Genomic DNA, 14623 nt, shown 5'->3' with positions numbered 1-14623 from the left:
TTGTTTTACAAATATACACTTAAGGTTGTATACCCCCACGCACAGATGGCTCTAGCTATATTTGGCAAAACTTTTCTCAAAATTTGTTTTTCAATGCTGTTCAAATTTGTATTTAGTTTTGCCTTCCAACTGTTTTGACTCGAATACTACTGATAAGTAAGCCGTTTGGCGTACAAAATCTTTGATGAGTGTTTATAGATAAATAACAATCAAATAATTATAATTAAACATGTTTAAGCATCATGAAAACAATGTGATAAATTTAAATCAACCTGAGATTATAACATTTTGAATCATCATTAGATAACGCCATCTCACTAGTGTTTTGTTAGATGGTTGATATCAAATATGTGCTACATACTGCTACTTGAATATATATTTATATATCACCATGGTACAGATTGCCCACTATAATCTATAAATATGTCAGATGTCTCTCCATTCATTTTAGACATAACATCTAATATTCCTGCAATTGATGTTTCTTTAACCACAGCTGCATTGGGTCCACCCATGTCTGTCTGTACCCAGCCTGGATGCATGCAGAAACATAGAATTCCTTCTGATTTAAGATCCACATTCATATTTTTTGTCAACATATTCAGAGCTGCCTAAAAGAAATTAAGGAAACAATCTTAAAATATGATTTTTCAATATTTCTGTTCATACAACTTTCATTTGGTTGACCTAGTTGCTATTCATATTACTATCTTAAGCAAGTTAAAACTATCCAGTTATACCCAATTATTCAAATAATGGTCAATGTCCAATGTACAAGAGAGGCGAATGATACCAAAGGGACATTCAAAATTACAAGTCGAAAACAATCTGACAATGTCATGGAAAAAACGAAAAATTATCCGAAAAGACCAACAACAGTATAGTACAGAATACAACATAGAAAACTAAATACCGAACAAATGTATATAAGTTAACTTAAGGATGTACACCTCTGAGGAGCCAAAAATTTCTAGAATTAAACTTTTTTTCTTAACCTAATTTTTGGGTTTATATGACTGTAAAAAAATAATTGGTGAAGAAAAAATCTTATGGTGGTGCACTTCTTTTTTTGCTACGGCCCTTTGAAAGTACACAATTTTGATGAATTTCCCATTTTCATCAATTTTACCTATTTTTTGGCTATTATCGTGAAAAAAATCACAGTTCCACAATTAAACTTTTTTCATACTTTCAATAAAGATGAAGTGGACCAATCTGAATAAATTTAACTAAAAAAAACTATAGGTAGGTGTTAATATAAAAAAGTTTTATCATATTTTGATGCTTTTTTGTGTCAAATTTACCATGCTGACAATTTTGTAAATTTGTGATTTTTCTCAGTTTTAAGAACAAAATGCATATTATTTCAACTTTTTTGTTATAAATGATTGAAAAAATACATATCAAAGAAAACATTATATGGGATGTACATGATTCCGGTAAAATCATTTTTTGTAACCCTCACCCATTTTCTCAAAATTTTGGATAAAAAGACCGACTTGATTGGTCGTAAAATTTGAAAAATTTATTACTCAAAAACTGCTCTTGTAAATACACAATTTTTTCACAGAGTTAAGTTTAATTATAACATTTATAAAATTCATTGATATTTTCAACTTGTATCACATGTTTTGGAAATAATTCCAGAACGAGATTTCAACGAGACTGAAACGTCAGAAGAATACATCCTTAATAAAGGGAGAAAAAAAATTGTCAACATAATTATTCTTCTGTACCTTTAAAGTTACCATTTATCTTTCCTTTACATAAATTAATAAGCTGTAATCTGATGCCTGTACTATGAAATATAATACGACGGGAAAACATCATTACACTCTCTCTCAATATATCTTTTCTATAAAAAATTGAAAACAACACGTTATAAATTTCATGCGTCCGAAGCGCTTTTTTGGATTTAGCTTCACCAGGAACGCTCAAAGCCGAATATTTGAAAGCCATTTGATTATCAAGACCGGCTTGGTTGTATCTACGGTAAGTGAATGAATTCTAATACAAACATGTTTACAATTATGACATCTACAAAATTGAAAATGAATCTCTCGGTGATTAAGAGAATCAAAGATGACAGTTGATAACTGTAAAAAATATATAAAAAGGGAGAGAATGGTCAATATCTAAATTGAACGGTCTTGGTTGGGACTAATCCATAGAAGTAAAGTATGGATAAAGTCGTCATCTTTGATTTTCAACAAAAGATATTTGTATCGTCTTAGTTGGAACAAACCTAAGATGTAAGGTATGGATAAAGGTCTCATCTTTATTGTCAGCAATAGAAATTTGGTGGGTTTTCGTGGCTAAAAAACGTTAGATGTCCGGTATAGATCCTTCACTTTGATAGTAAGCAATAGAAATTTGTAATGTTTTAGTTGGAACACACTTTCGATGACTGATATGGATAAAGTCCCCCACTTTGATTGTCAGCAAAAAAAGTCTATTGTCTTCGTTGGAACACACCGAAGATCACCGGTATTAATAAGTCTTCCACTTAGTCAGCTATTGAAATATTCATGGTCTTGGTTGGAAGAAACCTTAGATATCCGGTATGGATGAATCCCACCATTTTGATTGTCAGCAAAACAAATTTGTATCACCTTAGTTAGAACGAAACTAAAATGTATTGGAGGGATACAATCACCACTTTGTCCGCTATAGAATTTTTAATCGTCTTAGTTGGAGCAAACCTTAGATGCCCTATATGGATAAATTTCGCCAACTTAATGTTAGCAATAGAAATATGTAACGTCTCAGTTGGAACAAACCTTAGATGTCCGGGATGGACAAAGACCTCCTCTTTGATTGTCGGTAATAGAAATTTGTATTGTTAGAACAAACCTTAGATATCTGGTATGGATAAAGTTAACCACTTTGATCTTCAGCAATTGAAATTTGTATCCTCTTAATTGGAACAAACCTTAGATGTTCAGGATGGATAAAGTCAACCACTTTGTCAGCAATAGAAAATTGTAAATTCTTAGTTGCAACATCTTTAGATGTCTGGTATAGATAGTCCGCCTCTTTGTAACTTTTTTTTATTAGAGCGCCACTGATGAGTCTTTTGTAGACGAAACGCGTGTCTAGCATACATTTTAATCCTTGTATTTATGATGAGCGTTTTTATTGTTAGCAATAGAAACTTTATTGATTTAGAGGCAACAAACCTTTAATATTCGGTACGGATAAAGTCAACCACTTTGTCAGCTATAGAAAGAAATTTGTATCGCCATGGTTGGACAAACCTTAGATGTCCGGTATGGATAAAGTCCACCACTTTGATTTTCAGCTATAGAACCCAGTATACTTGACATATTGACAATAGCTGCCCTATTACAGTTCAAACTGGTATATGTTGAGGACTTCGCTGCCTGTTTTATGTATGGTAATAATGCCTACAACAAAATATAAAATGTCACCATTGTTTGCTATAGTAAGATGTTTTTAAATTTCATTTTATTTCAATAAGTTATTTGGCATTCAAGAAATAATTACATTTAATTATTGTAAAATTGACTCCGTTGGTACGTTAGCGGGGTCATCGCAAACAATTTGAAAGTCGATTATCTTATGCTTACCCTTCTAGAGCACCCGAGGTCATCCCCGGTTTTTAATGGGGTTCGTGTTGCTCAGTCTTTAGTTTTTTTTGCTGTGCTTTGTGAACTACTGTTTGTTTTTTGGTCGTTTTTCGTTTTTTTCCATGGTATGGTCAGGTTTTTCCGACTTTGGTATCTTCCATCTCTATTTTAATGACAATTCAGCACATAGTGGTGAAATAATTGAATTAGAATCTATTGATACACCAGCAGGATGATCGCAAATTATTTGAAAGTCTACCGAATTATAATTAAGCATCTTACTGTTCCATTTTTTTAAAAAACATCAATACTAGTGATCAAAAACGATATATTTAGTGACTATAGTAGTGACTTTAACGCAAAATAATATGAAAACTTCACCTGTGACACTAGGATAGGACCAAAGATGTTAACGTCAAATTGTTCTATAAGGGTTTGTTTTTCCAAATTCCCTAAAAACTGTTTCTTGTAGGCAATGCCTGCATTGTTGATCAGCAAGTTAAGTCCCTCCTTAGCTAGATAACCAGCTAATTTTGTTGTGCTTTCTCCACTATCAGCAGGTTTCGTTACGTCTGTTATGAACAGATACAATAATAATTTAATAAAAAGATAAATTACTTCCAAACCAAGACAACAGTTATATGATTGTTGGCAAGTGTTCAATAATGTTCAGATTGTTTGAAGAGCTCTTTTTAAAATTGCCACCTTTTGTAATTAAAATTGCTCTAATACGAGTTACCTGAATTTTTGCATTAGTTAAAAAAACAGGTGAATTCATTTACAAACAAACAAACACGTTCAAATCACCAGCATTTCATTTGATCTTTTGCTTTTGATATTTGAAATGGAATTGACATGAAATAAATAAATCTTGTGGGAAAATGACTGCACTCATATTTGATTCAAAAACTTTACAGCACGAGAAAGGAAGAATTGTCTATAAATAAGAAATTTATTCATTTATGTTTTTCAAAGCTACATTCCCCATCAGGGAAATGAACTCTAATTTCTTTGTAAGACATGAATTAAGATAAAAGGAAAACGTAGTTAAACAATACAGGTTTTTAAGTTTTAAAATGTAAAATAACAAAAATATCGAACTTTGTTGAAAATTCAAAACGGATAGTCCCTTATCAAACGGCAAAGTCAAAAGCTCAAAAACATCAAACAAAAGGAAAACAACTGTCACATTCCCGACCTGGCACAGGCATTTCCCCATGCAGAAAATGTTGGACCAAACCTGGCCCCATAGCCAGCCAAATCTCTCACTCGCATGACAGTCGCATATAATTCCATTATATTGACAACAATGTGTGAGCAAAACAAACAAGACATATTAGGTAAACATGTCAAAAATTGGGGAACAGCAGTCAACATTGTGTTATAAACTGTGTTAATATGAACAAATGAGATGTGGGGTTAACGTCAATGAACATCAACTCAACGACACTAATAAGTAATAGCAAATAGACAAGACTTTAATGCATTTTAGATCTATTATATTTCAAGTTTTAAATAACGTTCATAACAAAAAAAAAACGTTTTTATTCATGCTCAAATACAAGAAAAATAATATTACAAATATTCCTGTTAGTACAATCAAAATAGGCAGACAATTTTGTTTAGGCATTGAACAAGATCATGTCTGTCTGTACTGTTTATGATGTTGATATATAAAATCTTTTATGAAGTACAGTAAACGATATTAAGTGTAGGACGGCGTGATTTTTTATCAGAAGGTTCTGTTTTAACTTTTATTATTCAATACCGTATTATATATTTTTTATTCATATTAATTTTTGTTTAATTTTATACCATTATTTTAAAATGGAGTGCTTTCCTTGTACTGGTCTTTATTGTATTCCATGTGTCGTTAATCTATTGTTCGATATTAAAAAAGGAGAGGGTTGAGATCTCAAAAATTTAAGTTAACCCCGCTACATTTGCATATACCTGTCTAAACTCTCAAGAACCTCGATATAATAGTTATTATTATAATAATATTAAACGCATACATTATAATCGTTATTGGTGCCTCAATCCGAAAACTTTACTCAGTACTCGGGGTACAAAAATGGTGCGCGAAACACCAAATCCTGCATTTTGATTGGTTGAATTTTTAGTCAGAGAACGATAATCGTATTCGAAATTTTTATGACCGAAAGCCCTGATTTCCTAGAACGTGTCAGATATAAGTAATTCTAGATTAGAACGTAGATCTCTAGTAAAATGAAGGAATATAAATAAATTGTAACGGCGACCTATTCTTATAAACATAGAATCATTTTAGGTTGTAATATGCAGGTTGTATACCGATCTCTGTTGACAGGTATAACTAGACAAAAAAGAAGTTACTTAAAGTTTTATGGGATTTGCTCATTGTTGAAGGCCGTACGGTGACCTAAAGTTGTTAATTTCTGTGTCAATTGGTCTATTGTCTCATTGGCAATCATACCACATCTTCTTTTTATATTTACTGAAGAAATTAAAACGGAGTGATACCAGGTACTTCGTTCGGGAAAGCATCTCCTCCTTCGAATGCACAAATCTTCATGTGAATCCGAAATCCTAACGATCAACTGATTTCATCTACGCATTATTGCTGATTTCATGTTGTTTAGTAGTATATGATATGGTTTTCACTTTCAGATTCTGTAGGACTACTGAGGAATACAAAATTGACCTCAGATGTGACGTCATCCGTTAAAGACACCGTTTCAGTGTTGGAGTTTAAGTCATCTATAATTTCATCATGTGTATGAATGAAAATGAATTCTGCCCGAGTAATTTTGGAAAATTATAATGTCAAGGGAATAATTGTTGATGTCTAGGTAAAATCATATTAGCTTTCAAATGGATTTTTTTTTTGTGGCGCATTGTCTTTTCGTTATTTGTTGTCATGGTAATGTGTGTCCTTCTTTTAAATTTTAAGTCTGGTATCTATGATCTTGTATTAATATCTGACTCAAAAGAAGGGCTTCAGAAGAGACTTGATACTTTGTGCACATTCTGCAAAGATAGGTGTATGGAAATAAATGTGAAGAAAACAAAGATTATTATATTCAATAGGAGTGGTAGACTCCTTAATGAAGATTTAAAGACAGGAAATAATTCTATCGAATGTGCTAAACAATACAAATATCTTGGCATAGTCATCCAAAATACTGGAAACTTTAATGAAGCCAGGAAACAATTATTCCAAAAAGGTCAAAAGGCGAGTCTTAAACTGTATAAAGATTTGAAATCATCAAATCCTCCTATTAAAACTCTTTTGCATTTATTTGATCATTGTATACAGCCAATTGTAACGTATGGTTGTGAAAATTGGGGTGTTATTAACATTACTCCTAAAAGGAAAAAAATTATCCCTTTATGACATATTTAAAGATTGGGAGTTTGAGAAATTTAAAATTTTGCAATTATATTATAGGTATAAAAAAGATGTGCACAAACGTAGCAGTCCTGTCTGAACTGGGTAGATATCCTCTTTATATAAATTTGCTAACACATATGTTTATGTATTGGCATAGACTAGAGAATTCCCCATCTGATTTATTGAAAAGTGCTTATGCTGAGTTAAAAATGATTGAGAGTAAAGCTCAAACTATCTCAAATAATTCATGGCTCTCTAATATCATTTTCTACAGCGAAAAATTGGGTATTGACTTAAATATATGTAAAAATTTAGGCAAAAATAAATTAAAAAATTTACTGAAAAAACAGCTCAAATTAAATTTTCAAAATGATTGGGAGAAAATGCGAGATTTTTATTTACAGAATCAAGGCAAATTGGACACTTATTTTTCATTCAAGAGGTCAGTTGACTATGAAAATTATTTAGATTTAAAGCACCCACAAAAACATTTGTTAACAAAATACAGACTCAGCAATCACTGTTTAAGAATAGAAACTGGCAGACATGAACGTTTTATCAATGTATGTGGTAAATATGAAATATTACCTCAACATGAGAGGATATGTTTATATTGTAATTCATATTCTATTGAAAATGAAATGCACTTTCTTCTGGAATGCCCTCTTTACAATAACCTCAGAAGAGATATGACTGATTATATCACAAAATACCCCAGTTCAGTTAATTTAAACAGAAATGATCTTTTTACATGGATCACGAGTAATGAAGATAGCAGTTTTTTATCTATTGTATGTGCATACCTTAATAAAGGCCTGCAACTTAGAAAATCAGAAAATTAGTTAAATACTCTAATAGATAGCAAAATTATCTCCCCTTGACCACTGACCCTTTCCTCATGCATTTGAACTATTATTTTATGTTTCTTTAATCACTCTGTAATGTTTATGTCATGTTGTTATTAATGTTATGCTCTTATTGGGCCCTTTAATTTGGAAAAATAAAAATATTGTGTTGTATTGTATTGTATTGTATGATGAGTGAATCTTCAACTTTTTTTCCTAATTGACTTTTTCTCATATCCATGTTGTATGAGTTAAGTAAAATAATCACAATGTAAGAAAGAAACCAACAGATTGCTTGATAGTTTATGAGTGAAGGATGTTTGACCGATATTTAATAAAAAATAAAAAAATCTCAGGTTTCACCTTTACCGCATGATCAAAATGTCTTTTTCACCTATCAGTTTAATATAAAGATCTTTTAACAATCTGAACAGCTGGAAACTTGCTAGAAAGATGGTTTAAACCATATGGGTCTGGTTGTAAGATCTATTGATCTCTTATTACCTGAACCATTCGCAATGGACCAATGACATTAGTTGTGTATGTTTCCATCATACTTTCACTGTCTGCTTCCTCTAAACCATGTCTTATATTAATGCCAGCGTTGTTTATTAGTAGGTTTAACCCCTCTCCTTCAATGAATGATTCTACCAATTTCGGAAAATTCTCAAATGAAGTAGGCTGTGTCACATCTGTGAAATCGCAGAAAGGAATTTGTGAGAGTCCTCAATATTAAGCAACAAAAATGTATAAAGACTTAATTTTCATATGACAGTTGTTGTCCATTCGTTTGATGTGTTTGTGCTTTTGATTTTGCCATTTGATTAGGGACTTTCCGTTATGAATTTTCCTCGAAGTTCAGTATTTTTGTGATTTAACTTTTTTCTAATCTTTTTAATTTATCTTGCAGAGTCTAAGATTATCCCGTCTGGTCAATATATGCGGTCATATTGACAGGTTAATTTGGCCCTTTAAAAATAACTCCTTCATTTTAACAGCCTTTGACTTATAACTTAAAAGACATTCTGTAATAGTCTCTTATATTTTAAGTTGCCAAGTCTCTTATTATATGACAGAAGATTAAAGTTCCAAAGCGCTGAATCATAATTCGTCTATCCGATATTTAGCATTGTTAACTTTCAGAGATTTAAAATCAAATATTACAATACGATAACTAATTATTTTCCATAGTCTTTGAGCAACATGACTTTTAAAGAGAAATTACACTTTTAGATGTTGTGTCGACTCGAGAAACGTTAACAAGGAAGCCACAATAGATATATAACTTTCTCACTTATATTTTTTACAGTGCAGCCTGTGCATCGTCTGAATAATCTTAAATTCTACGATTAAACATGAAATAGCTATAAGATAATGTTGTCCCGTAAAAGGTTTTCCAATTTTAAAGTTTTAAAGTACAATGTATTAAAAATTAAATGCAAAATGTATGATAATTTGTGACATTGCTGAAAAAGTCCTTTAATATATCAATCGGTTTACATGTGTTTTCTTTTTATCAGGATAGGACATACCTCGTTGAAGCACAAAAGGATTCAAGAAAAAAAACTTTTCCAAAGTTCTGGGTTTTTAAACTTTTCAGACATTTACAAAATAATGAATAACAAAATGCTAATAATTGAAATCAGCAAAATTCAAGAGTGTAACACATTGACTCACAAATCCCCTGAATGTTAAGACAGAATGGTTGGCATTCAAATATACACAGTTCTAATAACAATCAAAGATTTTAAATATATTACATGTTACATATCATCAAACTCAAGTATTTACCTTTCTTGTGTGACGTGTTAGAATATGATCATGAAAATCTTTTTAAAAATGTTTTTACTTTCATTCCTCCTTAATGTGGCCTTTTCTATCGCTTTAAAACCAATCTTATAATTTAAATACACCATTCTACACTTTTCTAAATAAGACTCATCGGTGGAGCTAGAATAAAAATAGTTCAAATATCAAATCAGTCTTTTGAAATCAAAATATTTCCCAAAACATAGTGTTAAATGAAGCCAACCTTCGTGATTTGATTGAATATAATTAGCAAATTTACATCAATGATATTAAATGATAGCACAGGAGTGCTGACTTCTAAACTGGTGACATCTTTCTGGGCGAAACTTCCATCAGTAATGGTATCGACCCAGTGGTTGTAAGAAGTCATCAGAGATATCAAGCTTATAGTTTAAGTACGCCGGAAACGCATTTCGTCTACACAAGACGGTCTATCAAAATAGTTAGAAAACCAAATCAACTATGAAGTTGTGCCAAATTTAGCATATTCCAACTGTGTCTGAGGCTAGACAAACCTTCGCGTTTCGTCGACACACGACATCAGAAGTCATACGTGTCATATTTTAACTTAAAAAATATTTTATATCAGTATTATGTAGTATTTAAAATCAAGTTGGATTATATTGAAACAATAGTAATATGCCAAGGGGTATAAGGGGCAATACAAAATCATTATCAAAGAAGAACATACAAGGGGCCGTCTTAAACTTGCAGTGAGGTGAGAGTATTTTTGCTCCGTGTTGAAAGCCTCACTGTGACTTTGAGATGAATAACAGCAATAAAACCGCTGTTCCTTTGATTTTTGTGTGGTTTTTTTTTATTTTGCTTGCATGTACTGATTTTTTGTCATGGATGGATACCCCATATCCTTTGTTTTTCTATAATACAAAACCATGATCATAAAATAAAAAACCGAAAAAGATAAAAGCTTTCCAAAACACAGGTCAAAATTAACTGACGATTGAACAACGTGAATTGAGTAGTGCAATATGTATATAATAATCATCAAATTGGTGGTTTAAAATCATTTCTTTTTCTTTGGTTCAACTGCTCCCCCTATTTCTGTACTTTATCGATATATAAATCAGTGATTAACAAGGTGACAATTAAACAGAAGTTAATTGTTTTCTACAAAAAAATATATATGAATATAAAAACATCATATATTTTAATTGGCTGTTTTTTTTTTGTCCTTCTTGGTTTATCAGCTCTTCGTTTTTGAATAAGGTTTGGCTTTTCAAATATTTTGGCCTCTGGCATCACTGAAGAGATGTTAATTGTCGACATGCGCATCTGGTGCAGTAAAATCGGTACCGTTAGTGTCAGTATTAATGCTGTAAGTAATAAGTATCACAACTCACCAAGCTTCAAAATTTTTACATTGCTGTGTTTAGAAGCCAGGTCATTTAGATCCTAAAACAAACAATAATGTAATAAACTATAATAAAATATCTTTGTAAGGCTTGTATATGAAATAAATATCCTTCTTGTCTCATATTCAACATTAAACAACACCTATTTACATGTCTAAATTATTTCACGAACAGATTTTAACGAGAATATCATGACAGGAGTTACTATGGAAACTGGAACTGCTAACCCTTCCAGAGCACATGAGTTCATCATTCGTTGAGGTTTGGGTTGCTCCATCTTTAGTTGTTTGTTTGTTGTTTTTCATTTGTTATTTATCTTTTCTCCTTTTGTTTCATTTTTGCCATGATTTTGTCTTTTTTCGTAATCTTATGGTTTTTGGCGGCCTCCTTTGGTATCTTCTTCGTCTTTTTGGATATATTGCATTCAGAGAATTGTTCCTACCTTGAGAACTGAAAAATTAAGTGAATAACTAGTGGATAGCATCTATATTACAATCTGTTATTTATATAAATAATAGAATAAGTTGTGTGGTATACTTCAATAAAAATGAAAACAACAAAGATATACACCAAAAGACATGTAGATGGCAAATGTAGTCTTTCACAACAGACATGTTTTATACATAATGTCAAATTATAAATCATTCAATGTTTTTAAATGTGAATAAATAAACAAAATCAAACAAAGATATGCCATCAACATCAAATTCTCAAAATAACAAACAACTATAACAATAATACTATACAGATACAACACAAAACCGCAAATGCCGAGGTTTCGGACTTGGGACAGGCATATGGATATGTTACGAGGTTAACCAGGTTTTAGTCTCAACCCTCTTGTTTGAACTTTGATCAGTGGATTAACAAAACGTACATTAGAAAACATACAATATAAGCAGTTCAATAGATAATAAAAATACAGTCATCGAAAGTTTCATACAGGAGCGACATACACAGTACGGAAAACGAGAACTTGTATACATGTCCAGAAAAAAACTGAACAGAATTTCAGTGCAGAAAAACCAAAGAAACTTTCAAAAGTGCTTCAAACTATAAATAAGCGAATTGATTTTTATTTTAAAAAATACCAGACTCAGTGATTGAACAACAGCAATAATATGATAAATCAATGCATATATAATCTTAATTTTCATGATACAAAAACAAAAAAATTATTCCAACCTTTATGGGCGTAACTCCTATAAACATGAATAGAATGAATGATGCTTCTCCAAAAAAATCATTATTGCAACGTGAGCTTTTGTCGTCACATTGTGTCCGTCGTTATACAATTCACAATTGAATATTTCCTCTTAAGCCACTGTGCCAACTCAAACCAAACTTGGCAGCGATAATGTACGGAAAGTCCTTCATAAAATTCCTCTTTTCATTCATGTGGACTGGAAAATAAATTTTGCCGCCCGAGTCAATTCTTGAATCTGATTGACCAATTTTCCAATTTCTGGGCAACCCTCCATAAAGATTCTCATTTCCTGGTGATGTGGACACCATGGTGACACGTGCGTTTTAATTAAAGCCTATGCTTTATCCCAGTTTCATCATTGAATCTCATCTAAAACCAAATGGCCAATCCTAACTACTTCTTTGTATGAATTAGTTACGGTAAATTTCCTTTATAAAATATCTTAGTTTCGTTCTGATAGGCTGAAAAACATGGATGCAGGAGGCAATTCCTCGTCACACTCTCGTCCAGAATGCATAATAATTTCAAATTTTGTAAGAAAGCTAATTAAGAGGCCCTCTACAAAATTTCTCACTTCGTACCAATATAGCGGATACATTCAAATCATTCCAAGATTACAGACGTAATCAGCTCTAAAGTATTCAAAGACCAGAACCATAAAGACTAAATAGAAAACTCTAAACTAATCTAGAGCAAACCAAGACGTACCAAATCAAAACAAAATGCAAAGAAACCAACACAAGGAATATACAAAAAAAACTATGTACATATTTTCAAATCTTTAACACCAAAACAATAATAAAGCATTGGTGGTGTCAGCCAGGCAAGCTTTTTGAAATGATGTGAACAAGGTCTGTTAAAAACGCCACAAAAATCACGACATGACGCTAGCGTGGTAAAGGATTCATAATTCAAATCCTACGTGTACAAGTTATATTTTTTCCTTACGTTTCGTTATTTTCTTTATTTGCTTTTTAACTTTTTTTTATTCGAGCGTCGCTGGTGAGCATTCTGTAGACGAACCGCGCGTCTGGCGTACAAAATTTAATCCTGATACCTATGGTGAGTTTATTTGCACTTTTCTGCAATTGCTCAATTATTCCATCTTTTCACTTATGCCACTAATAAATATACTGTATACTGACCTTTGCATTTTCTGGACTTCTGCATGTTGCAAGTAACGTCTTAGGTGGTGACGGCAATCTTAAAAACTGCTTAACAAGTTCTAGTCCTAAACCTCTATTGGCACCCGTGATAAGAACATTTTTCGGCTGAAGTCCCATCTTGTGTAGGTTGTTAAAGTTAAGCGCTATCGGTATTTAACACAGGTGTGAGAATGGTGCGTTCGGATAAAGCACCTTAGAACACATTGGTTATACATAAGTATAAAATGGAAAATTAGGATAACTGATTTGACCATTAGTGGTGTCGTAGGAACCGGTGGGCAAGGGGGAGGTGCCCCTCCACATTCCTCCACAATGTTTGGAATTATTAAAAATGAAAAATGAAAATGAAAGACGACACTGCTATATAAGACTACAGAAAAAAAACAGAAAAGTTTATTTTCAGAATTTTGCCCTACTCTCCTGACTTTTAAATCTACTCCCAATCCACTGAAAGGCCATTTGAACTAAGAGTTCATCACACCTTTTTCACCTTTATTTTCTACTCCTAAGAAATCAATCATACCATTTATGAAAAACATACGCAGCCACTTGTCTGTGGAAAAATAATTTCCTATATAACTTAATATAACACAAGGTACTTAAATCTCATTTTTTTTAAATGACAATCGGTCGCGAACTTTAGTTATATTTCGATTCCTCGGTTGTCTTCCCCACTTACACTTGTCATGCTGTAAATCTACATTGATTATCTACACAATGGTTGTGAGAAGACGAAATAATTACGGTTGACATATTTGAAGGCCTATTTCGAATGATTCCAATAATAGAAATAGGTGTGTTATACACCATTTTGTAGATAATTCAAAGTAGATTTACGGGATGACAAGTTTCAGTGGGATAAAACAACCGCAAAATCGAAATATAACGGAATTTCGCGACCGGGTGACATTTCTCAAATATACAAGTTAGGTACCTTGTGTTATATTAGGTATATAGGAAAATATTTTTTCAGAGACAAGTGCCTGTGAAAACATATATATATATATATATATATATATATATGAAAAACATCGTTTTGAGGATTAGTTACGAAAATCTGTTATTGTCGCGCTGGCACATTTTTGTCGCAAAAGTGAGACATAGCGATCATAGATTACGTCGTCGGCAGCAGCGTCGGCGTCGTCAACATTTAGGTTCAGTCTATGGTTAACGCTTTTCAGTCATCAATAACTTTGTCAAACCTTCAAGGAATTTTATTAAAAAAATTAGACAGCAGCTTGTTTATAACCAAAAGACAGT

At 32.1% G+C, this 14623-nt stretch overlaps 1 protein-coding gene across 2 annotated transcripts; it reads right to left on the bottom strand.

Moving 5' to 3' along the window:
• Positions 1-203: 203 nt before the first annotated feature.
• On the bottom strand, positions 204-13533 carry LOC127700615 (C-factor-like). Of its 2 annotated transcripts, none has more exons than XM_052204166.1 (5): positions 13343-13533; positions 10979-11030; positions 8313-8500; positions 3258-3407; positions 204-611 (listed from the first exon to the last, which is right to left on the bottom strand). In XM_052204166.1, exons 1-5 carry the CDS (start codon positions 13478-13480, stop codon positions 387-389), a joined length of 753 nt encoding a protein of 250 aa, XP_052060126.1. In that variant the 5' UTR covers positions 13481-13533; the 3' UTR covers positions 204-386. The 2 variants fall into 2 exon arrangements, with proteins under 2 accessions (XP_052060126.1, XP_052060125.1); XM_052204165.1 differs by lacking the exon at positions 8313-8500 and adding an exon at positions 3972-4162.
• Positions 13534-14623: the final 1090 nt, after the last annotated feature.

The sequence above is a fragment of the Mytilus californianus genome, unplaced genomic scaffold (genome assembly GCF_021869535.1).
Source record: "Mytilus californianus isolate M0D057914Y unplaced genomic scaffold, xbMytCali1.0.p SCAF_5, whole genome shotgun sequence".
In the NCBI taxonomy this organism is placed as follows: Eukaryota; Metazoa; Mollusca; class Bivalvia; order Mytilida; family Mytilidae; genus Mytilus; species Mytilus californianus.
The sequence above is the reverse complement of the archived record's forward strand: the minus strand, read 5'-3'. Positions and strand labels throughout refer to the sequence as shown.